This window comes from Athene noctua, chromosome 1 (genome assembly GCF_965140245.1).
Source record: "Athene noctua chromosome 1, bAthNoc1.hap1.1, whole genome shotgun sequence".
NCBI classification, from domain to species: Eukaryota; Metazoa; Chordata; class Aves; order Strigiformes; family Strigidae; genus Athene; species Athene noctua.
Window position 1 is genome coordinate 258,141,152 of NC_134037.1, and position 26,389 is coordinate 258,167,540.

The 26,389-nt window shown below is 38.5% G+C and overlaps 1 protein-coding gene across 10 annotated transcripts in view; it reads right to left on the minus strand.

Moving 5' to 3' along the window:
* DLG2 (discs large MAGUK scaffold protein 2) overlaps window positions 1–26,389 on the minus strand; it is a 1,037,827-nt gene that overhangs the window by 1,009,066 nt on the left and 2,372 nt on the right. For 9 of the 10 annotated variants that reach the window (XM_074917829.1, XM_074917850.1, XM_074917842.1 and 6 more), the window contains one exon: window positions 8,951–9,082. In XM_074917829.1, coding sequence (XP_074773930.1) covers window positions 8,951–9,082 — 132 coding nt within the window. Of the gene's footprint in view, window positions 1–8,950; window positions 9,083–26,389 lie in introns of those variants that run through there. The other variant, XM_074917896.1, reaches the window with a different exon arrangement.

The following is a 26,389-nucleotide window of genomic DNA, read 5'->3' on the forward strand; positions in this document are numbered from 1 at the left end:
ACAGTTTGAGGTTAAATATGTAAGAAGTATCACGGTGTATGTATGTACAGGAATTGAACTCAATTGACAGACGCTACCTTAGTTATAGCGCTGCCCTACCTCTGACCACAGACCCATTTCTCTTCACGTTGTTTTGAAATACCACATCAATTCTGTGTAACATAACAGAATTATAATTATTATAAATACTGTTTTCTATTTCTAATGCCTGGGATTTTATGCAATAGTGCCTTAATCAACTACATCAGCAGAAATTCAAAACCACACAACTATGACGACAAAATGGAGACAGGAAAGAACAAATGAAAGACATAAATCAGTCTTCTATGAAAAGAGCTCATAATTATCTCAGTGACAGATCAGGGTGACAGAGCACAAATGCAGTCACAAAAAACGGACCACACAACAGAATAAACAGACAATGGGAACGAACAACACAGCCTACAGTTCATCTTGTCAAGACATATTTTAATACCCAACAGAGCTCCAAAGTACAGAATCATACCTGAGTAAACTACAGAAGTTTAAGATAAATACAATGTCCACAGTTACCTGTTACTATATATATTAATTTATATAAGTATTTTATATACATATAGAGACAAATATATACATATATGTATATGCAGAATTAACTAGTTTACTTTCATGCACCTTACTATTCAGTGCTCAATCCCAAGTGCATTTAAATCACTTAAATCAGTGTTTGTCACTGACTCTTGAGATACTGGAAGCACAGGGTTAAGAAAAAGAGTCCTGAGATTCCAGAAGAGCCACAGAGGTGGCACCAAGCAACACATTTGGCTTACTTATAACAGCTCTGAAAACCATAAGGTGTAACACCCTTCAAGGCTAAAATATTTCTGTGATTTCAAAATTACCATGCAGCTTCTTAAAAAGTTATACTCACTAAACAAAAATCACATCACAGTCTAGCCTAAAATGACTCCACAGATCAAAACATTAAAGAGGCAGAACAGCCCTGCTATTTTAGAGACAAAAATAAACATTGAGATTACTGGTGGAACAGCTTGTTCCAGATTATTTTCTTCCGTTTTATTAGTAGATGTATAAACTACAGTAGCAAGATATAAATCCTGTCTGTCTTTATTTAATGCAAAATCATCTTATTGTTCTTTTATATTCCCTCAGCTTGAAAAAGGAGAATACATTATTCAAAATAAAACCAGATTATCTAAATGCATCTCTTAATAATTTGTCTCTAGCTCTCATCACAGACCAGCAATAAAGGGCTATCTCTATTTAATGCAAAGAGAAAGAAAAGCTTCACACTGGGATAGCAGCCACACAGCAACAGCTGCTGCAACAGCATTTTATTAATTCTAATTATACATTAAATCCATATGGCCAAGACACACACACACTACAGGAACAAAAAACGGCTTTTATTCCTTGCTGGATATTGAAAATTAACAAGCTCAACAATTATCACACTGCTCATATTAAAAGCTCATCTTAAAAATGGTTTATTTCCAATGCACTGCTTTTGCATTTTGAATGAGGAAGGTCCACAAAGCTTCCGAATTCCTTGTCTGAGATGTAAATGCTCTCATTCAGTGGTTAAACAGCGGCAAAACACGAGCAGAGGGTTGCAGGAGGATTACAAGTGATTATGTATTGCCTAGGTTGTAACGGTGCTGTAATCGGTTTCTTCATGTACCCAGGCTCACAATCCAAATACAGATGTGGGCTGGGATTCTGAATTTTTCAGTCCATCAGCATTTATATCCAGGATTTTTGTGCAATTCTTTAAGGAAAAGGTCAACAGCAAGGATGAGATCCCAATCAACATTCACACAAATGTAAGAGGTTGAGGTCTTCTGGTAATTCACAAGCTTTTAATATTTAAATTATTTCAAACAAAAACTGATTTGAGTACCCACAGAGGACTCCCATATCTTCACACACATACCTCCTGTCGAAGTGGAAAATAACCAGATTACTTTAATATTAAAGTTGTTGCGGGAAGGCTACTCACATCCCCAGGTTGGCCAGCAAGACCAGGGAGCTCCGTGCCATGGCTCTATTTGCTCCTCATCAATAACCAGTAAGGCATCACTGCAACCCAGTAAGTTCCAAATGCAAAAGCGATTCTGAGATTTTCAGAGATACAGGAATATTTCAGCTCCGCCATCACAGACACAACTAAGAAAGACTGGGTAATATTTCAGACCTCAGTGAAACTCCCCTCTCTGGATATCTTCACCCTGATTTCCCTATAGTAACACGATGTCTGTCTTTCCTGCATATACATCCATCTGCTAGCTCTCACCAGCTCTCACTCTCTGCCCAGTGTCAGTGAGACATGACAGAAGTGAGGAAGCCTCACCTTCACCAAAGGATCTGCAGATACCATGGGGTGGGGAGAGTTAGAAAAGCCAGAGAGAAATGATGATACTGCAGGGAAAATTACTCTGCCATGGAAGCAAAAATAGCGATGGGTCAAAAATCCACTGGAAGCCAGTTACATTAGATTTTTTTTTTTTTTTTTTGAACAATTGGTTCACTCTGTGTGACCAGACTTTCACTGAAGAATCACGAGAGTTAGATCCTCAAGCTGGCTGCAATCCAGCCCCCAGCTCTTAAAAAAAGAGAAAGATCACACAGTTTCAAGCCATCCCGAAGATCTAGCACTGCTACCTTTTAGCTCTTTTGAGAGAAAGAGAAAATTTGCTTACTAGGAGAATTGGACTTCAAGAATAAAAGCAGCTGCAGCTGTCTTCAGGCAAAACAAAAGCTGCCCTTGAATTTAAATTTCAGTTCTGCTGTAATTTATGCTGCAACAAAGAAAGATGCCAGTTTGGGAAAGTAGGACTCTGTGTGAAGTAATAACAGGCTTTCCCATTGTTGGAGATGTCATTTGAGCGCCTCTCAAACGTGACAGAGCACTGAAGAGGTTTTGCACATTTCTTTTGCTCCTCAACATTTGTAACAGTCAGGGAGGGTTTAAATATTTTTAGATACAGCTATTGAAGAATCTTAATTCCTCAGTCAGGGTAGGTCTGAATATAAATCTCTGGAAGAATCACACCAACACATGATCCAAGGCAAGCAAGTCAATGGGAGTTTTTTCTTTGACTTTGTGAATGCTGGACTCAGGCCCTCAGCGAGAGGATTGCCTAACGTCCCTGGGCCGGACACAGGCTTGGCTGCATGGGATTAACTCCTGAGGCATTCAGTGTTGTTACAGGAGTTGAAATAGCCTGACATGATCAGAAACCAGCTCACTGAGATTAAGTCTAGAGAACAATGACATACAAGATCAGTGACCTTACATTCACGAGCACTGTAAGTAGTTAAGCACACTGAACACATAAGCGGGCTAAAAACATCTAACAAGAGCAAGCTTGGCAAGTATGAATAGATAACACCCGGTTGTGCTTTTCTATTGAAAAGTTTCTCAGTACAGCAATTCATTTAATATCCTTTTGGTCTCTGAAACACTGACACACTAAGTGCTGAAACATGCTTCTTCCTGCAAATTGAGAAAGCTTGGTACTAGCGAGGGCCAGCATCACCTTAGAAAGGTTATTGTCAATCACGTTCTCCATTCTGATATCCTCAACTCCAACAGCTTTAGCAGGACCCTTGTGAAATTTGGTGTTGCCTTGGTTTTTGTGGTGCCATGAATGTCAAATATTAGGTTCGCTCCAAGGAAAAAAGTACAAAAGAGGTCTTGTGGAGAAAAGCCTGAAAATACGACTGCAGTTTTTCTTAAAGCAGACAGTAACAACCTGCAGGATTTTATAGATTATTTCTACGCCTTTAGTGCAAATCTCACAAGCCTTTAACACCAAAGGCTAGCATTACCATGTATGACTAGCACTGGATTTCTGAGGTGTTACATGATCCTGACTTTTCCTCTGACATCTATAATCATTCTTCAACACCTACTTTGGTGCAGGCTTCATCTCCAACCCAGGACTAAGATGCAGGTCTCCTGCTTATCTCACCATTTATCCTGCTATTCACACATCTATTCCCCAGTCCTGACCCACATCCTTCCCTCCAGTCTCAAATGTCCTTCTGTCACTATTTAAAAGGTTTTTCCTTAAACACAACATGCTTAAACAAATTCCTTGTCTTTCCATGAATTGCCTCTACATTCTTCTCTCTATATGGTCAACAGCACAATTACTCTTCTCAGCATTAAAGCCTACAAATGGAGGGACTTTCATATCATTCTTCTTAGTTGACATGCATGGTTACATCTATCAAAATCTTTCTCATTTTTCATTCTTAGCATTCTCCTTTTGTGACAGGGTTATGTTTCAACATCCCATCATTACTCCTATGATAGGTTCCTCCCCAGTTTCTTTTATATCTAAACTATCCTGAAATTTAACATTGCTCTAAGGGCAAGAGGCGTTTCAGTCCCAGCTCAAAGCTTCATAGACACACAAGTCAAACTAAGACAAAGCTATAGGAAGCCAAGCTCTTGACTGGTTTCATGCCTACCATGCTAAATGTTTGCATTTGTCAATGGCTATGCTATTTTTCAATAGATATGTACATCCCAAAATAATTAGAGCAAAGGGGGACTTGGTTTGGCTCTCTTAGATGTCTGTACTTTATGGCCTACTTATATACCCCATCTGTCCCATAACATGGAGGATCACAACATATAAGTAGATTCCTGGAAGTCTGGATACTAATCTAACACTATTGATTTATACTGTGACTTAATTTACACAAACTTTTCATAGAAAAGCAGTATGTGACTGCAGAAGAATAGCCTGTCTTCCTTTTTTTACTTGGTTTAAAAAACATCATTGCTCTTTTAAAATGGATTGTTATAACAGGGCTTATTTAAAAGTGAGCTGAATGAGGTAAGGAGTCTAAAAAAATCCCTCTTACTAAAACTGCAAAATTAGAGTCTAAGTCTCTAAATACACACTGTAGCACAGATGACCAGTAAATTGTGTCATCCTTACAGTACTACTGTAAGGATTCTGTACTATAGAATTTTTTAAGACAGACTCTTTAACAACATCCACATTTTGCAGTTATGGTACACCACCATAAAAAAGGTGATGCAGATGTTAATTGAAAATATGACATTTTAAAATTCAGGCAAAGTTACGCAAGCATGAGAAAAAAACATAAGACATGGCTTCAAAGTCCTCAGGAAATACGTCATCCACTGCAGACTAGGTTTATCTGAATTTTAGAAAAACCTATTGAGATTAGTTTTTACCTAATACTGCATAAGATGATTACAGCTATTTGTGGCACTTTAATTCCTGCTAGAAACAAAATGTTTTATAGAGAAGTATCTACAAAAAACCTCAACCCTGACATAAACCTCTTTTCATCCTTTCTCATTCCACAGAACAGCCTTTTAAGCTGTAATTCATGCAATTTCCTTAATGAAATGAAGGCTAGACAAATATAGAGCAGAGGTTTGTAGAAATAAATTTCACTAAACTATGTATTTTGTTATAAAAACTGATTAAATTTCATAAAGAACAGTACAAAAATAAATGTTTGGTCATTTTGACATATCCAGGTGGCTTATTACTCTCTTTCATGGTTTTCCTTTTCTATCTCTGCACAATGCCTCCAAGATGCTCCATTATGAGACAATCCCAACAAATGAGGCATTTGGAGGTTTCATTTGCTCCTCCTTGCAGGGTTTTCAAAAATAAAATTTCACATCAGAACATGTGCTACAATTTGAGAGGACCCTGTGATTTTAATATCATCTAGCTATGGACGACCCTACAAAAAGCAAAAATCCTTAAGAGTTCATAATAACAACAGTTCCTCACTGTGCAAGAGAATTGGTACAATCCTTCTGGTGAAAATAATTTGGAATTAGTTAAAGAGTAATATCAATATCTAAATATGTGTTTTTCACCTTGCACACTCCTGGAGAGCTGCTTCTCCTCCCTCCTCTTAGGGCTGGATTTTCAAAATGTTGTGTTTGGGGCCACTGGAGTATAAATGGGACTCTAGAGGATGCAGCTCCACATGTTACTTTGAAAATGTGGCTCTTAGCAACTCACTCAGCTGTAACTAAACACAACAACTCTAACAAGAAGTCCAGTAACAAGAACAGCCCAAAGGGAGTAGATGCTTTTGAACCCAAATTAAAATGTAGAAGCATAATCCTTCAATAATCCTCTGTAAATCATTTATACAACTTTTACTTCCATATCTGTAGTAATTTCTTGCATGTGTGGAATATATGTATGAAAAATATTGAATCCTCATTTTTCTCATGTTACTCCCCTGTTCAGTAGTCAACAATTAATATTTAGGAAACACACTGAAGATAAAAATAATCACATGTTCTGTGAGAGCCCAAGTTCAAAGATGGCTGGTTGAATCAAATCACACAAGCATAACTTTGAGAATAATGGAACTAGACAACACTAGATTTGAAAAGTGCCTCCAACTACAATTATTTTTCTTTATCTGTTCTTGTTATACTCAATTTAAGACATCCTACAGATTTTTTGAAGCATTTTGGAAGGTAATAAGAATTGAACACACACTTAAAGGACAATGATGTTTACAACAGCTGAATTTATTTGCAAAGGAATCAAGTTCTACTGAAGCTGTAGGAGCTACAAAAACTGAATCTGGCACATAAAATTATGTTAACTTTATGTCTGGTAGGAATGCGCATTTCTGCATCCAGGTTAATGATTCTGTACAAAATTAATACTTTTCATTGTTAGTTACAGCCTCAGTATTCAAAGGGTCAATCAATTCTGAAGGTCAATTAATCCTGGATAAAACCAATGTTTGATAGCTCTAAATGAGATCAAATTTTGGAAAACGATGACCAGACTCTGAAAATTAAGTCTAATTAAGATTAGGCACTCAAAAATGGATGCTTTCAAGACCAGTAGACATTCTGTAAATATAAAAGACAAAGGAACATTAGCAGTACAGAACTTAAAAAGAGACCAGAAGCTCTGCCTTAGGTATTTGTTTGTGTGGTGGTCTGATTTAGAGGTTCTGAATTAGATGTTCAGAAACTGACAGGAAGCTAAAACAGACGTCATGGAAGTGGATTTTTTTTGAAATGCCAATTATGCAAGAACCTCATTGACTGGGTAATAACATCATCTGCCACACAAAATACTGAAGAGAGGTCACTCTTTTGTGAATCCAAAATTTTGTGGTCCAGAAGCTAGACCAACCAAATAGCAAACCAAATGTAATGAGAGACTTTTAACACGTCTTGCAATCCCCAAATCTTTTATAAAAAGAAACATTTAAGAACAAGGAAGAGACATCCAAAGGCCTACAAATTAAAATGCTATCTAACTTCCATAACACATCACTCCTCCATCTGTTATTGTGGCAATCAAAAGATTTCATTTATTCTCTGAATTCAACCTTAATGTAGCTACAATCACTGTTTTATTTCTGGCCTATGTAATACATCAACAAATATTGCAGTGTAGCCACACACAAAGCACACGTGTTGTTAGAACACTTGAAGTATTACTTCAAAGTACTGCAGAAGTAAATAAATGTACAGATAATGTTGCTTCTGTGACTTGTGTATTTCTTCAGCACATACTTCTATATCCATAGTCATTTTCATAAAAAGAAGATAGAAATGTCCCATCTTTTTTCATTTTTTAGTTCAAATCTATTTATGACCATTTGGTAAATACCATTCAATTATGGATCTATTTCCATTTTTGAAGAATACACAGCAATTAAAAACTATGTAGTGTTTATAAAATAAAGCTAATTACTTAAAAGAAGCTGAGAAAAATTACAAGTAAAATAGCATTGATGTTAATTACTTCCATTTGCAGGTAACATACATTTTTCAAACGGGTAACATACATTTTTCATAAATGCTACAGAAATTACTGAAACTCTTCCTGGACCTCGATCATCTTCACAGTAATAGTGCAGCATTGATGTACTTCTACTTTTATGATATATAATCGAAAGTTTTCCCTAATTGCTACCGAGTTCAGCTCCGCAGTGAGCACTACTGTTATTCTGGCTTCACACAACCGTAACTTGAAGGTACATGTGCTTCCACAAACATCATTTGTGACAAGAAATGTGCCCTTCAGATTAGTTCTGTCCATTTTGTGCACGTTTGTGAAGGAATAAAACACCGAGAGGCCAATGCAATGTGAGCAAGAGGGCAGAGGGAGGTAGAGAAAGCGTGATGCACAGTTACTGTCCCCACTTCCCATGATTGGCAGCACAGGCACAGCAGGGAACAAGGGACAACAGCACTGCTACAGCAACCAGGTACGTTCAAGACCTTAAAACCATTATATATAACAATTTATCGAGGTTATTTTATACAAAGTTCCAAAGCACCAAGTGCTTGATTTTGACAAATACCATCATTTACAAAGTAAAATGGGGACCTTCAAGTAAACGGAAGAAAGACTGAGTGATATGCCAGGATATCTATTTGAACCCTGCAACATCACTTGAATGGGAACATTCTGCCAAACCTTCACTGTGTTCCTGAGCATTCTTCTTGACTCAAAATTTCAAGTTTCTTTGGCTGACACTTTTCACAAAAACATAACGCAAAAGATACAAAGATTTTAGATGCTACTTCATGCTAGTGACATCAATGAAACTCTGGCCATTTACCTGTGTGGAGATGGCTTCATAATCAACTCTGAATAAACAGTTGTAGCCTAGTCTGGTTTGGTAACTTCCATTAAACAAAGGAAAGCAGCAAGGTTTACAAATAACCATTCAGTGCCTTATCCTGCATGAGTTTTTTGTTACTCTTTCCTACCCTATAAATAAGAAAATACCTTTGAAATATAAGGACAATGAGTTTCCCCACAAAGAACCTGGAAGGATCATCTCAACGTGCTGTTCCATTGTAAACACAAATAGTGATCAGTAAGGAAGTTACTGGTCTGACCTAGCTCTGATCTTCAAGAGCATACATCTAGTATTAAATATTAGTACCTACCTAGTAGTGCCTGAAACAAGCTGCTCTTAAAGATGCCCATCACCTTTCTGATGGCTTTTTTCAGTTGTTGCTCTTCTGGCTTCTTTAGTTTTTTACAATATTCTTCCAACAGCACTAAAGCTCGGTCAGTATCTAAAAACAAACAGCACAAAAAAAGTCTTTTATTGGCTCTGGAAAGTACTTAAATGATCAAATATATCAACTTCACATTCCTAAAGACATTTTTCACATGTGTAAGGAACATTTACAACAAATGTTGTCACATTCTGTCATTAGGTGTATGACATAAGCAACATGGGTTAATCTCTCCATTTTGCCTAACACCAAACCAGGAAGATTACTGTGTGTCTGAGATCTCCCTGCAAAGGCAAAACAATCTTTTGAATGGTATCTGCAACAAGTCTCCAGCTTTCATTTATCCAAAATCAGCTGGAAACTATAGGGTTTGGACCAAATCACAATTTGCAGAAGCTACAAAATTGTAGACAATAACCATTATGGATACCCATGCAGGAAAACTGGCTTTAAAACATATTCAGAGAAGACATGGAATTGTTTGCTTCACATTTGCAGCACTCAATGCTCTGTTCTATGAATACCAAGTGTGTATCTGAAAGGCAGGTGTCCAAGAGATGGTTGGTTTTTTTCTGTTCCCTCAATACATAAAATTGCTATCTACCTCTGGTAAAAATGAGACTTTGATAGCAGACTTTCATTCATGTGCTGGCTCAGATGTAGGAATCCAGCCTTTCTGTAAGAGTCCAAAGAGAGCTCTGTTTCTCCTGCTGCTATTATCTTTTTGTAGTAATTTGCCAAAAGCATGAGTGACATAAAATTGTATGAAATCCAAACATCACCATCTTCCATATAAGAAAATAGAGGAAAAAAGGAGAATCGGACTTCACCTTTCCCTCTCCCCATCCTAACTAGCTCACAGAAATGTCCACACACATATGGACACGACACTGAGACAGCTGCATACATTTGTAACTATATTGCCATCAAGTTTGCAATAATATTACCAAACAGTAAAAAAAACCCCAAATTACTAGTTGTAGTAAAACAAGTGCCTCAATCTAAATCTCTTACAGTAGAGTTCAATGCAAGCTTCATTACCAAGAGAGGTTCAGACTCTTTAGTTAGATTAAACCCAATAAAGTACTGTAAAAAGGCCTGGAAAAGCAAAACACACTGTTTTAATCATACTTTTTTCTAAATAACTGAAAGAAAATTTCTTTTTTCATTATATAAAAATTAATCATCTTTATTCATCCAAGGATCTTGAACATGATCCCTATGGCGTAGCCCTTGTGGTGTGACAATTAGATGAGTGCACAGTAGGGGTAGAAACATGACTTGTATTCAGTAAGTTGATAACATTCTCAAATTAAAAAGGGGGAAATACTTAATCAATGATTAATGTTTAAGAGGATGCAATTTCTCTTCCTTCTCACAGAAATTCTGGCTGGTCACAAGCATTTTATCAGAGAAATAAAAAACATAATGAATAAAAAGGAATGGTATTTAAATGTGTATATATATAAGCACACACATATATAAAAAGATCACAGAATCACCTAGGTTGGAAAAGACCTTGAAGATCATCCAGTCCAACCATTAACCTCACACTGACAGTTGCCAACTACACCAGATCCCTCAGCACTATGTCGACCCGACTCTTAAACCCCTCCAGGGATGGGGACTCCACCACCTCCCTGGGCAGCCCATTCCAACGCCCAACAACCCCTGCTGGAAAGAAATGCTTCCTGATATCTAGTCTAAACCTTCCCTGGTGCAACTTGAGGCCGTTACCTCTTGTCCTATCACTTACTACTTGGTTCAAGAGGCTCATCCCCAGCTCTCTGCACCCTCCTGTCAGGGAGCTGTAGAGGGCGATGAGGTCTCCCCTCAGCCTCCTCTTCTCCAGACTAAACCCCCCCAGGTCCCTCAGCCACTCCCCAGCAGACCTGTGCTCCAGACCCTGCACCAGCTCCGTTGCCCTTCTCTGGACACGCTCGAGTCATTCAATGTCCTTTTTGGGGTGAGGGGCCCAAAACTGAACCCAGGAATCGAGGGGCGGCCTCACCAGTGCCGAGTACAGGGCCCAGATCCCTTCCCTGTCCCTGCTGGCCACGCCAGTGCTGACACAAGCCAGGATGCCATTGGCCTTCCTGACCCCCTGGGCACACTGCTGGCTCCTGTTCAGCCGGCTGTCAATCACCCCCCCAGGTCCCTCTCTGACTGGCAGCTCTCCAGCCACTCCTCCCCAAGCCTGTAGCGCTGCTGGGGGTTGTTGTGGCCCAAGGGCAGCCCCCGGCATTTGCCCTCAGTGAAACTCCCCCAGTTGGGCTCAGCCCATCGCTCCATATATTTTATATATATATATATATATATATATATTAGGGAGCATTTTATAGTAACGTAGACATTTATAGAATGAAGGAGCTCTCAGTTCTCTGCTGCAATCCCACCTTGAGGGGGTCTCCAAGAGGAGCTGTCCCTGGGGCAGGTAAGGGTTAGGCAGTTGACTTGGTTTCACCTAAAGCCAGTAGCGCACTTTAGGACCCACTTAAAACCTACAGAGTGAGCGATCAGCTCTTTTAAAGGCCAGGTGACAACACCTGGGCTGGGCTCCCACCACAGATCACCCAAATCAGAAGCACAGCCTCAAAACAAAGTTCTGGGTCCAAGTGGGATAAGGTTAGGATATTCACAACAAATGTTTGGGAATAAAGAACTAATTCTACATGTGAGCTCAGCTTCTTTTGCCTTGAAAACCCCAATCACATCATACCTTCCACTGACCTTAAGACTGTATCTGACATCCTGTGATGCCTGTGCTGTCATTTATACACTGAGAGTTCTGGCTGCCCTCAATAAAGCAATTAGTTAATACCTTAAAGCATCAGTTGGAATGAGGCATTCACCTTCCTCCCAGTAGAGCCAGGCATATGCAATAGGTACATTATTATATTGAAGTGAAGTGAAGTAACAGCAACTGGTGCAAAACCACTGCAAAGTATCCAGTACTGAGGACACTTTTCAGAAGTGGACTATCTGAGAAATCAGGAAAGTGAGATTCCACACCACAGATGCCCTACCACTCTCTCTCTTAGTCACGTGGTAAAGGATGCTAACATCCCCTCCTTCATTAATCTTTCCTTCCCTAAAGTGTATGGTGCTTGTTTTTAAAAAACAGATACAAAAAAGTAGCATCCTCTGTGGGCATGAGCAGAGTTTTTATTTTCACTTAAATTATTATTTTTCAATTCATCAAAAGCCTGCTTCCAGTTGACCCCAAAACAGTCCTAAACTACAAATTGAACAACCACCAACAGAGCACAGGTCTAGTGGTAAATCTAAATCCTAGCTAAATCCCAGATCAAGTAATTATCTTACTGCCTAATTTTCCTCTCTAGCTTTAATAAGATACATTCATTTTTACTCTCTCCCTAAGCTCCTGCACAGAGTGGCAGCTTTTTCCCCCCTCACAGTTACACTCAACAGCAGTGTATCTAGTTTTCCAAATAACCTGTGATGGGTTGTATGTGCTGGGAGATCCAGTCACCCCAAAAGCTGCCCTGCTTTTGCTGAAAGCCACTGCTGATGTCCTGGTATCAACTGGAAACATTTCTTGACCAAGAGTATTTCAGCACATCGGGGAGGGGGCTGTGTAACCACTGCTACTGGAGCACTCCTGAAAAGCTGAGGGGCTTACGGAGACTATTCAAATCTCCAGTCATTTTGGCACCAGATAAGGCTTTCAAATTTTCAGCCTTTTTGATGAACTTTACTGGTTATAAACTACTTGGGGGAACTAGATTTTCCTATGATTTGTACAGTATTTAGCATTATGGGGCATAACCTTGTTCAGCACTGCCACACAACATTCATACCTCTGTACAACAATCCATCACATTTGAAATAATACAATAATATGGCAAGTCTGAAGAATACTAGGTATGCTCTCCAAGATAATAACCAAGTCCCAGTTATACCCAAAGCAGATGAGGACAACCAGTACTTTGCCTTTGGGGGCTGTCTGACAGCTACAAAGCTTAAATAATATTTGGCTACAAGAACTGACTGCCTGGACTGCAGCACAATAGTCAAATAAGAACCATATTCCCTGCCACCCGAATTAAACCAGTTTCCGAAGCTGACTTCTCACACATTCTTCTCATCAAGGACGGCAGACTTTTCATGAAAGACTGGATCGCTATATGTATGGTATTACAATATCCAATGGAGCACACAATTAATTTTTAGCAGCCAAAATCAGTCCTGTACCTTACAGTCAGGGTATATTATAAATACAACCAAACACCCCTTTGTTCTATGATACCACTATTCTACAGTGCTGATATCAAAACCAAATTTGAGTAAGGCCACAAATCCACTGAACACACAATTTAACATCCCAAGCTGTGGGCCTCCATGTTGATCCTGAGTAGGTTCCTTGCTAGCAAAAGACAGACTGCTGAAAGTCAGTATCAGCTGTGCCCCATGAGGTCTACTGGACACAGTTCTAGTTTTTCTTACTGTTTCTTCGCATATTACGACACTATTTTTAAATTGATCCTATTGGCTTTGAAATATGAGTTTGACAAGAACCATTCGGAAGATACAATCCTACAAAGAACACATATATATTCCAAATAGTATATGTATTCCTGTTTTGTTTAAAGAAATCACTCAGAACATCTTAATGCAATAATAATAAGAAAAATTTCTTTTGCAGATAAAACAGCTTTTATGATCCTACAGTATCTTGTCCAAGAGGTTATAAATTGACCCAAACTAATTAACAATTCTGTAAATTTTATTACTTTATCACTCCATAATTTTTTAAGTGTTTCATAAATGTTTGTGTTCATGTTACTGATCAGGGAATGGGCAATTGCTACAATACAACAAATAAGAGATATGTGATACTGAGAAAAAACCTGTACATCAATGGCTTTGTTAACTAGATCTCTTTGGAAAACTTTCCCCCCCTCAAACAATCTGAAGTTTTACCACACATTAAATTATTTTTTCTTCTACAGTATGAGTCTCTGCTTAATGTAATGTACTGATCTCTTTAAGAATCAAAAAAAGGTAAATCCTTTCCTTAGAGTTATTCTAGATGGCATCATTAGAGAACAATCCACACTTTATAGTCCCCACACTACACCGACACACTTTTATGTAATATAGTTTTCTAAAGCTTTGTAAGTAGACAGTTATAGTATAGAGCTAAAAAACATGTTGGGGAAATGCTTATACATCTGATGAAACAAATAATAAAATTACATAGAAAATTGTTAATATAACCTAAGTTATATTTTAAGAAAACGTAGCTTCAGTATAACTCGGAGGAAAAAGTTTTCCAGGGATACTGTCAACAATAAATGAAGCCATACATATAAGCAGGTAATGTATTAATATATCAGGAGAAATTAAATTATCATCAATAAAAAATTGCTTCCTAAAGCATTGCTCTTAAAATGTAAATACACATATGAAAGACTAAATGTCATAGTTACACATATTTAGAAGAAAGGTAATTCTGCAATTAATTTATCATCTACTTTGATAAAATGATGCCAAAATCAAATAGCTACTTCTCAGGATCCGTATCTGAGATCTGGATGCCACTTGCAATACTAACCAGTACTTTAAAACAGAAGGATTCCCTTCCTCTTCTGGTTTATTTCTGGGTCTTTGACATGGTCTCATTTTTTGCAAGCAATTTTAGAATCACTGAAACTCCATATAGGCATGGAGACACAGAAAAAACTGAACTTCAGTTTTTTCAGTAAGAGTATAACAGGTGGGCACTCTGTTTTGAATAAATTAATGTGTTTAGGTGACTGGAAATCTTCTGGGAGGTATGTACACAAAAACTGAGTAATGTGCTTACATGGTGCAGGTGCACCGTGCTTGTGAGGACACCCATACAACTGCTGAGTAAAGAAAAGCACGTAAATGGTGTCAAATTAAAGTGTCATTATTCTAATTACACTTCACACTGGTCTAAACAACTACACAGCTGCAGCACTCTGGAGAAACAAGCTCCATGGTGTACTTTGAAATACCTGTACATTAGCTTGACCGTGTAGACTCAGTGTTCAACTATTTACTACAGTTTCTATAATTAGATGAACTCAAATGGCAAGTAAGTGAGGTCCAATTCTGCTGCCTTCAGGAAATATAAGTAAATAGTTGACCAAAATATAAAAAACCCTGGGAGTCATGCTTGCTTGAAGGCAGCAGAATTGGACTTCACTTACACGTCATTTGAGTTCATTAACTATAGTTACTGCAGCATTTAAAGTACAGGACTGGTAGAGTGGAAGCATGGCAGATCCGCTGGTGTGGAGAAAGTTGTGTTGATTAAAAAGTCTTTGATACGTACCATGCCTTCATATGGGACAGAGGATGACACAGCTCATGCAACACGATGTCTATGGCAACAGCTATAGGATATGGGAAACAGTTTTCTTAAATATATCCCAGATGTTATTTATTCAAACCATTTACCCTTTAGATGAACTAAATATATTAGATCTGAAGATAATTTAGGAATACCTATGAATTTCAATAATTAAATTGAAAAAGATTTGACTAACAGAAATAACTGAAACTATATAAGATAGATAAAATTGATTCAAAACCAGTCTCCAAGACACTCCATTTTCAAAACTCCTCGAACAAGGCCATGTTGAACTAAAAACAAAAAAAACAGATGATGGAAGCACCAGATAATTCAGGCAGATGCTGTTACATACCTATTTTCAAGCTCTTAGAGTTCCTTCTGGCCACAATAGTGTCATATGGGCTGAACTCTATGTGGACCCATATACAGTACTGCTCAGGACTGATCCCTGGTTTTGTGGGCAAATTGCCATGCTTTGAACACCTGCAAGTCTGCTGAGAGCTGCTGCTGCCTTCCATAGCAGGATGATCCTGTCACCAAACTACAGCAAGGTAGATCAGAAGATGGAGAGAAAAAAAGCAAATATGATTCCAAACTCAGCAAGAACTGGAACAAGAAATCACAGGCAGCTGGTTAACAGTGCCCTGCACCAGCACAAGGTGGCTCAGGCAGTCACTGCCTCTCAAGAAACACCAAGTCTACAACAGTCTGTTGGTAAGTTTAGGATCATACTTGCATTTCTTGCTTCCCATTGGCATCAGAGTTTGTGAACAAAAAGCCTTTTGGGGTTCAACAGTATGGAAAAATGTTGACTTAAATGAAAAATATTATTGTTTCATCAGTGAGAGATGTTTAACAGTAGTGGAGATCTAACCCTAACCAGGTTGATAAGATGAAGGGATTTTTAAATTTCTGTTTTTTTCCCACTCCCTTTCCTAAGAGGGATTTTGATTATTTTCTGACTTGCAAAGTCGGTGGCATAGGGGACTTTTTAAAGAAAAACATGCCAACACATGTCAGGAGATCCTTTCCAGCATTTGGACAACCAGAATCGGGAAAATGTAGGGCACTGAAGCTGGAAAAGGAATGAAGAATGTGGGAGGAAAAACACAGCACCCAAAATAGAAGTGAGAAACTGAATCAGAGCAGCAGTAGAGAGAGCAAGGAAGTTCTCAGCGAACTTGGTAACTTTAGAAGATAAGGATCTCAAAAACTACTTTTACTTTTGGAGAGTTCGCACCTTCATTTAGGTGACCACTTACAAAAGAGCCAGAGGTCTGAGCAACAATACTCCCTGTTTCAATTGTTTTAAGATCTCTTGTTCTGATCCTCTGCTCTGGAAAGCTCAAAAAATTAAAATTACTTGTTACAGATGAGTGGGAGGAGATACAGTAGTTTATAAGAAACTTCCAGGCAACCTGCCTTGGGACTGATCCAAGCCAAAGCCATCAGTAACTCATTTACCTTTCTAAATCATCACACGCAACAGCAAACACAAAGGAATAAATCCTGTTAATACACAATGCTCTGTACACACAGAGGAGGTGTAAGCCAGTTAAATTTTAGAAACACAAGAAACTGTACACTAAGGTGATTAAGAAAAACACAAGCTGTAGGCTCCAATGCTTCAAAAGGCTTGGGAACTATTAGACAAATGACAATCATAAAGTATTTACATATAAACAAACAATATAAACACAAAATATTTACATATATGAGACATAAATTAATCTAGCAGATTGCACAGAGGGGGAGCAGTCAGGGAATATGTGGCCCTGTGTTTTGCCAATTACTAGGCCTAGCATAAAGGACACAGCCAGCATAAAGATGAACCCATAATCAAATTGTATTTGACACAAAAGGGTCAGTACATGGGTGAGCACTGGGGGTACAAACCAAGTCAATCAGATTATACATAATCGACATCAATCCCACTGACCCCAACAACACCACCAAACAACCAACAATGGGTGGAATAAACAGTGAAATGCAGTCTCCCATAGAAGGGATGGGAGACAACAGAGTCAACAAACCAAACACGTAAGACCAAGGAAGCCACATACTGAATCCCTACAGAGCCCATGTTTACAAAAGCCAGACCTGACTGGAGCCCAGTCCCAGGGAGGCGGGAGGTCCTTCCCCAACAGGGAACTCTGCACAGGGCATCCCCCTCACACACAGACACTGCCCCTCCTGCCAGGGGTCCCAGCTTTTATCCCTCAGTGGGACACCTGACCTTGGGTTACTCAATGCTGGACCTGGGGCTACTTTACCCAATGGCTCTGTCTGCCAGGCCGCAGCACCCTGGAGGGAAGCTTAGAGGGAAACTCACCCCCCCTTTGTGAAGGGCTGTGGGAATCACCCGTATGTCAGCCTTAATTTGGGGCTTGGGGTTGAAACCCCAGCATTTCACCCTGTAGAAACCAGAAAGCTCTCAGCATCTCAGGCCTCTCATATCCAAAATAGGACTTTATTGAACTATCAGGAAAAGGCAACATATGGGTTATGCAACCTTGAGGAAACATAAGGCATTACGTATGTGACAAATACTATCACCCAGTGTGATCAGCACTCACAACAAACAAGCAAAAGGGTTAAAAATAACAGCTCCTGAGAGCATGCATGACACATAAACCATCTTCTGACCCACTAGGGAAAACAAGCAGAGAGAAAAAAGAGGGTTTAATCATTTAAGGGATTACCAGGCAGGCTTACTCCTGGGGTTTCAGCTTTTAGGAACCAGACCAGCATAGAAAGGAGACTGACATATGGTCTGTGAAGATTAATCCTGGGCCAGTGGAGACACTCTTTCAAGGAATGATATTTAAAAGTTAAGGTTGCATTCGCAGTTGTCCTTGCTCTCCGTTAACTGTAAAAAGAAGTGCAACCTCCCCAAATGAACCTTGGTGAATTCTCTGCACAGACTGCTTTCCCACAAAACACAAATTTTGGAACAGTTTAGTTGTGAAGCAGTTATTCCAAACCTTGATGATGTTAGCAGACAAAAAAATGGGCCAGATATTCCGTGAGAAGTGCTGTGCAAGCACCACAGCAAATTTCACAGAGCAAAGCAATATTAAATGCTCAGGTATATTAAGGGGAAACCAGGCATCCAAACTGGGAAACTGGAGTAGAGTAAGGAGGACAGGCAGCTCTGCACGCAGTGGTGTTACTGCAGGTCTCTGTGCTCCAAACAGCTAGTGCAGGAGGCTGCAGTCAGACAGCACAAGTTGCACAAGAGTCTCTTGTTGTTACAGAACATTGATTTGTGCAGATGACGCTACGAAGGAGGGCTAAATTCTTGGCAAGTCTGATTGATTTGAAGGGCAGGAGTTATGCTCTGATGTGTCAGCTGAATTCTCTGAGAAACAGAAATTACAGACCCATAGAGCCTGGATGAGCCCTATTAGGTTTCCATTTTACTATTAGGTTTCCAGTTTACTGCCCGGCTGTGCAGAAGGACCCGGGCTTGCACCCATCCCACAGATGCCTGTCTAACTGCACTGGTAACCTCCTACAAAGTCCACTAGGTCCTTCACCATCTGATTTCAGTGCTTGAAGTTTCTAGTGGTTTTTTGTTGGTTTTTTTTTTTTTTCTACTATGTAATTTCCATATTTTTTGTTATAAATCAGGACAACTACTTCTTGCCCTCCAGATGTCGATGTGGAAAGCAAAGCACCATTATTCCCTTTACAGCCTCTTCTATGCTGTGTGACTTGTCATGTCCCTTCCCTGCTCAGTCTCCTTTTTCCCAGGCTAAACAGTTCTAGCCCCTAAAACTTTTGTATAGGGTTTGCATTTCCAAAGCCTCTTTTTCTCTTTTCTGGAACTAAATTTCTCTTAAAACACAATCTCTAAACTCTTGATGAAGAACCAGAAATGCCACAGAACACTAGTGGATGAAGCTGGACAGAAATGGCGTCAGCTTTATAAACTACCACCCCCACACACACACGACCAGGGAAGCGATGATAGTAAGAGTGCTTGGTTTCTTTTTTTTGCTTGTTTGTTAAGAAACAGACTTTTTATCTAACTTACTATAGGCAAAACTGCTCCTTAAGAAAAGTTTCAGTTATCAGTGATGATCAGCCGCAGTTTGCTGTCTAAATATCTTCACACTTGATTTTACAACATGTAACCATACATCTGTTTTGCTGAACTGCTACCTTTCATATTTTTTTAAAATATATTTCTCTAAATGTGACTAACTGTACTTACTCAATGAACAGGACAACTACATAAAGATCAGGTAGTGACTAGCTCAGCATAAAATCACAAACTTTTCTCCAGCATTTCTGCTTATCAGAAAGCATCTTGAAAACCAAGCTGCATTCCTCCTTAGTGCCCTCAGATGGGAGTATCTGACCCCTGCAGTCCCACAGATATCCCTCCTCTACTCACCCCTTCCTGTAAACTACAATTAAATCTTGAAAAAACCCTTAGTATTTAGTGTATAATCTGTTTATGTGTCGCTTTACCATAATAAGTCCACTTATTTCTTCATCATTAGTGGCTCACTTTGGGACCTGGATCCTTCCCACTACATCACTTCTTTTCAGGGACCACAGAAGGGCCTTACCAGCTGCTGCTATCAGCTGCTTATCCCACCAGGGCCTTTCCTTTTTATTCAGTGAGGTTTATTTCCCAAACACGTTGAAGGTAATGTAGGGCCTGCTCATTAGTGATCCTTTCTCAAATTTTGTGACCTCACTACACAGGCAGTTCATGTCTCAGACACTAAAGCAAGCAGATTCTAGTGCCTTGAGACTCCTAAAAATACAGAAACCCTGCAAATATAAATATCATCACCTGAATTTCCTAAATCAGCAATGCAGATATGAAGACAGAATGAAAAATGAAGCCACAAAACCCTCAAATGATGTAGCACCGAATGAATGTAAATTGACATCTTAACAGTGTAATTAAAGAGCCCTGCTTTGAAGAGCTTACAATCTAATCGTATGTAATGCACAAAACTAGTGGAACTTGAACTATAGTTGCAAGAGTCAAATCCATGAGTTACACACTTAATACAGCTGCCTTTTTTTTTTTTTTTTTTTTGCTTTAAGAGAACTTTCAACATAAAAATTAACAGAAATATGAAAATCGGAATAAGACAGAAAGCTAACAAAAAGATGTCTGTTCAGGAATAAATAACTTCCAAACTCATATAAAAGTATTACATCACATGAAAGAAAACGATTGGAATTAAGAAATTTCAGATCTAAGTCAGTAACACTAACATCTTTCTAGTGATAAAAAAGAAAATAAAAGATATTAAATCACCTTTATTTATTACCAAAATATATATCTTACATTTTCTCACATCCATGTTGGAATTTTTCATTTAAGAACCTTTGTGTTATACTAGAGTCTCTGAGCTAATAAACAAAACCCACGCCTCTGGGCAACAACAGAAAATTAATTGTAATTGTGGGCATTAAGCAACTCAATCTGTAGATATGCAAAGTTTGGTTTGGGGTTCGTTTGTGGTGTTTTTGGGTGGGTTTTTTTTTGTTAAAAGCACAGCTCAGCAGGCATCCATCTGCAAGACAGTATTACTGTAGTGCACGCCTAGGACTGAATTGGAAGGTGACTTGAGTTATTCCACTACAGCATAATGGGATATATGCCATACCACCGGGTGAAAGAAGAGCACTGTAAAACATAAAATACTGGTTTCTGTTTGTAAAACCCTAAATTATCTAGATTCCCTCTTCCCAGGAAACGACATAATTCAATTCCCTGATAAATGTGTTTTGAAGGAAGCATTGACCTCTCCATCCCAAAAGTGAAGACAGACTTAAGGACATTTGCACTAACTTGTCCTGGTGAGAGAATTTAATGCCACCAAAAGCCTCTCTGGACCACAGCCATTAAAAAAAGCAAATGTTTTCTTCACATATTTTGTATTTTGGTTACTACTGTCATCACCCATCAGGTCAAGGCAGCCTCACTAGCTATTTCTGGGATTGATGTTGCAAGAGGAAAACATTATCTTTATAAAGATGTAGTTTGGCACCATTTTAATCTACAGTAAATACAAGAAGATACCATAGTGAAACAGACCTGAAATACCTGTAAAGAAGCAAAAAACCGGTACATAAGGCAGATTTTTCTCATTTTGCTGAAGCAGAGAGTGCAAAACCATCTTTTAGCACATTTGGCCACTAATTACAAATTCAGCTTTTTCTCCATGGTCACCCTCTGACATCTAACTTGGCCATCTGGAACAAATTCAGAAGGAATGAAGAGAGGATGAGAAGGAAAAAAATATGCTTATAATGCAAGACACCATTACTTCTACTGAGTGCAATGTGCACTTAACAGGAATGGAGGAGAGGATGCACAGCTGCCTCTTGTGTCTCTATCAACACTATGGTTGCCTCCAGTTCTAGTGACGAACAGTACAATAATTTATAACACTTTTCCCCCACAAAAATAATGAATAGTGTTAATTTATAGCACTCATAGAACACACAACGTCAGCTCTCATAAATATCTCAGATAAGGAGATGGTTTTTCCACTAAAATTTATATGAGAGACTGAGACATCATCTCACTGAGGCAAGTGAGTTACTGTGGTTACCCTACATTCCCTCTGCGGTCTGTGGGGAGAGAGAAGATGACAACTGCCAAGACAATTCAGATCTTAGGTGGGTTAAAATGTCCTTTGAAGGTGGATCCCTCTCTGCTGAGCCCTCCAGGACAAGCTGGGCACCCTAGGTAGGTGAGGCAGCTAAAAAGGGATGGATCTCTATTGAACATCTGACAAATACCAGAACAGTGGTAGAGCTGGAAAAAGGATATAAATTTCTCTATTCCCAGTCCAGAGCCCACTTAGCTTTGCAGCCTGCATTTATATTACAAAGACTTGTTCTGCATAATGCCCGCTCCTATAGTCCTTTTGTGTGCAAAATACCTCATTGTTTCTCACAGAGGAAACAATGTCTGGCTGGAAAAAGATTACTGCCATAAAAGCAGCTACATCTTTAAATCAAAGCTTTATGGTGAAAGTTGGCAAAGTTTAGATAGCAATTTTCTGCCACTTGTTTGTTTAACTCTTGGAAAACAAAATTGTCCTTCCACAGTCAGTAAACATAACCTACAACTTTGCACTGCTGCCATTCAATTAGCTGCAAAAACTGAGAGCTAGTTGAACAGAACTTGGGAGTGAAAAATGTGGCCTTTTAGCCATGTACTTATTTCAGAATACTTATTCAGCAACTGAAAGGATAAAAAGCCTTAATACCACTGACCTAACAGAAGTAAAAGGGAAACAAAAATCTCTGTGTGCTGGATTTCCTGCTGTAAGTTGTAAGGTGTCTACAACTATATTCACTAAGACTTTTGAGCACAAAATGTTATGATCCTAAATTTAAATTTTGTTATCTAAAAAGAAGTTGCCAGTTCTAAAGAGATTTAGGGCATGAAGAACTCCAGTGCATCAATGGGAGTCAGGTTTGTCTGGTCCTTTATGAACTTTGCTTGAAGAGTTCCTGCCGAGTGGTTTCTAGACCCTTTCCTTTCAACAGACCAGCCACATAAACTTAGCATTACCACTACAAAATCCAGCATTTCTTGAAATTTATCTGTCAGAGTCTTCTAAAATGGCACAGAAGTGGTCCACATGGGCTCAGACTGACTTTTTAATTCTTAAGCACTGATGTGCTAAATAAAACATGTTCTTGAATGCATTTCTTTATGTAAGAGGTATGATGAAAAAAGTTATTCCATGCCAAACAGATTCAGCATGCCTTTATAAACTGGCTACAAGGTGGAGTCAAGATGACAGTAATAGCAGCCCACAGGTTAGCCCATCTGGCTAAAGATACAATTCCTCTCACTCTCAGAGGCAGAAAGTAGGATGAGGGCAGTACAAATCCCAACATTCAAGTACCTCTTACTGCCTAGCCATAGCTAGATGTATAAAGATGATGACAGGGTTAGTCTAGAAGCACATGTGCAGCCAGGCATCTAGATGTGGGGGTTCCTGCCATCTCTGTGTGAATCACAAGCAGGGCTCCAAAACTGGAATCTGGTCTCCATCACAGAGGAGCATGGATTTAATTAGTTCTTTCCATCACTGTGAAAGACATGAATGAATTACAGTAACAGTTTATGCTCTTAACTATTCCATAGATGAATCCAAAATACATGCAATTACAGATCTAAATATAGTCCCTCACAGTTAACAGAAATCAAGTCAGCTAAGTATCTCGGGGAAGGAAGGAGAGAAGAAATCTAAAACCACACAAAAAACTGACTTCCCTTAGTAACCTGGCTTCACCTCTGTATGGTAGTACTATTTTACTTTGAAGCAAGGCTTTCCTCAAGAAGCTCCATAAATTTGTTATGAATAGTTGTATTCAAACATATCCTAGTTCATTTAAGTAAAAATTAAATAAAAATAATTTATTTACTTCTCAAATTTGCTCATCCCATATCACCTCTAAGAGCCGCTGTCCAACAAATAATTTTGTAACTAAGATCAAATGTCTGGTTTGACTTAAAATTCTAAGTGTACTTAAGTGAAAGACGAGCAACCAAAAGCCAAAGCAAATAGCCATTTGTTTAATCACGCAGCAGTAGTGCAATAATCCATACAATGTCTCGCCCCTTATCTAAAGGGACCACATTCAACGCCTGCAGGGTACTTTGTTCTTCCTTTCCAACCTTGCTTTTTTCTTTTTTTTTTTTTAAAATTTTCCTGAGACTGACAGCAAGCATGCCCTCTCTGTGAATATTCTTGGGAATGGAGAGCCTTATTTCCCTCCAGAACAAAGTGAGAAAACAAAATCCTTTCACTCAAGCACGTCAGGCAAGGGCAATCACATACCGACACAAACATGATCAGAATGAGCAAGCCTTTTTTTCCACATCCATAAGAAATCAACGCTTCCTCTAAATTACATGGTCTTTACTATTAAACAAACTATTTTTTTCCTGACTAAACAGGCCTAGACTTTTAAAGGCAAGATGGCAGACATCGTATCAAGCAGTGAAGTGTCAATTAGGTCCAAAGCTACATGAAATCTGAAGACCAGTACTAGATGTGAGAGCTCTTTCAAAGGCAAATTCTCAAAATGCATTCACGGCTCTTTAGAAAGACCCAGAACCAGCCAATGTCAAAGCAAGCAGTGTTTGGTAACAACTTCCAGTGATAAATCTCAGGATATTTTAAAACTTATTTTTACCGGCTTCTCTGTCTCAATACTGATTTTAGGAGAATATTTTGATCAAATCCAAAATAGCAATACATGAAGAAGTGCTGAAAAGGAGAGTAATAATCCTGTCCTTAATGCTGCTATTGAAATACATACTTTTTCACAGCCTAGAAGAGAGTATCCCACCAAGATTTCTACAGATGGCATAGGTGGGAAAGATAGTAGACATGAACTCCCCAAATATAGAAGACCAGAAAGGGAAAATAAATCCTCAACAGAAATATGAAACTAGCTAAGACACAAAGAGCTGTCAAAAGCATAAAGCAAATAAATGGGAAAAAAAAAGCAACAGGGAAAAACCCCTTCAATCACCCTAATATTCATGATAATAATAGGGATTACTTGTAACAATAGCAGAATTTTTAAAAAATGGTAGCATGTTTCAAGTTGCCAGCATGCTTTTAATTGCATTTAGAAAGTTAAAGTCTACTGCGTGAAGTAGTCAACTTGAGTAATTCGAAATAATAATAAAGTTGCGGGTTCACTAACATTTTTAATCCTGCAATTTATATGCTTAAATACATTTTTAACAATATCCTTTTAATACTCAAATACGTTTACACTGGCAACTTCAGTACACTGACTGATGTGACAAGGTATTTTGAGGAGGATGTTTGGGTCTCTTGAGTTTATATTTTAAAATTGTCAAAATACATATCCTCATAAAACAGAACAAGAGTTAAAGCCTTGATGTACATTAAAACTGATCCAGACTGACTTGAGACAAACAGGAAATCCACAGATTTTTAAGGCCAGAAGGAACCGCTATGATTGCCAATCTAACTTCCTGCACAAAGGAGCCTGTAAGATTTCACCCCAAAAATCCTGCAGCAAGTATTTTGAAACTGAATTGCAGCTAAACATCCAGCACAGAAACATCCTTAGTGTAAATCACCTAATCAATGATTAAGACTTAAAGTATGAAAAGACAGTCTTAATTTTCCTTCTGTAAACAGGTAGAGTATCCAAGTCTCACCAGTACATCAGGGTGACATGTTTCCAGCACAGCAGGATGAATTATTAAGGGGTGGTACTCCTCCATATACGTTCCCATCTTTACTACACACAATTGTAAGTAATTACATGAATGACAATACGATTCGTTCAAGCATTTCAGTTTTTAAAATTCATTTCTACACTGTCATCCATTAAAATACAAACACAAAATCCCATTTGTTGTTTTTTGTATGGAAATAATTCTAGCAATCAGTGTGTTTTTATCATTATTTACATAGTAAATGTTAACTCATAACTAATACTGAAGGGTTATTCCTACAAGGAAAAGGATCCACTGTCACATCGACTATACTCCCATTTCGGTTGTGTAACATTCACTTTTTGCTCCTTCCCCCTTCTTTTGGTATCATCATATCCAGGGATATATCAGATCCAGGGACATCTGGATAGATGAGCCAAACAGAAAAGTTTCACATGCCATTTATTTATTAGCATATTCTAAAATTTTAAATCGGTGTCATATTTTCAAGGAACCAGAAATAACCTAAGGTCTACAAGTCTTTTCAAAGTAAGAATTTGCTCTCATATATTCCCTAATTCTTCTTTGAACAATGGAAACCACATTTAACAAAGCTGCTTCTATATTTGCTGTAAACACCAACTTTAGGAGACAGGGCAAAAAGGCTAGTCATCTTTTCTTAAATGGTGCCATACTACATTCATAAGGATAGTACTTTTATATTGTATTAAAGCATGGAAATCAGTTGAAATCACATTTGGAAAAAAAAAAAAAACAAACCAACACATTCAAATCACCTTTAAAACACAAATCT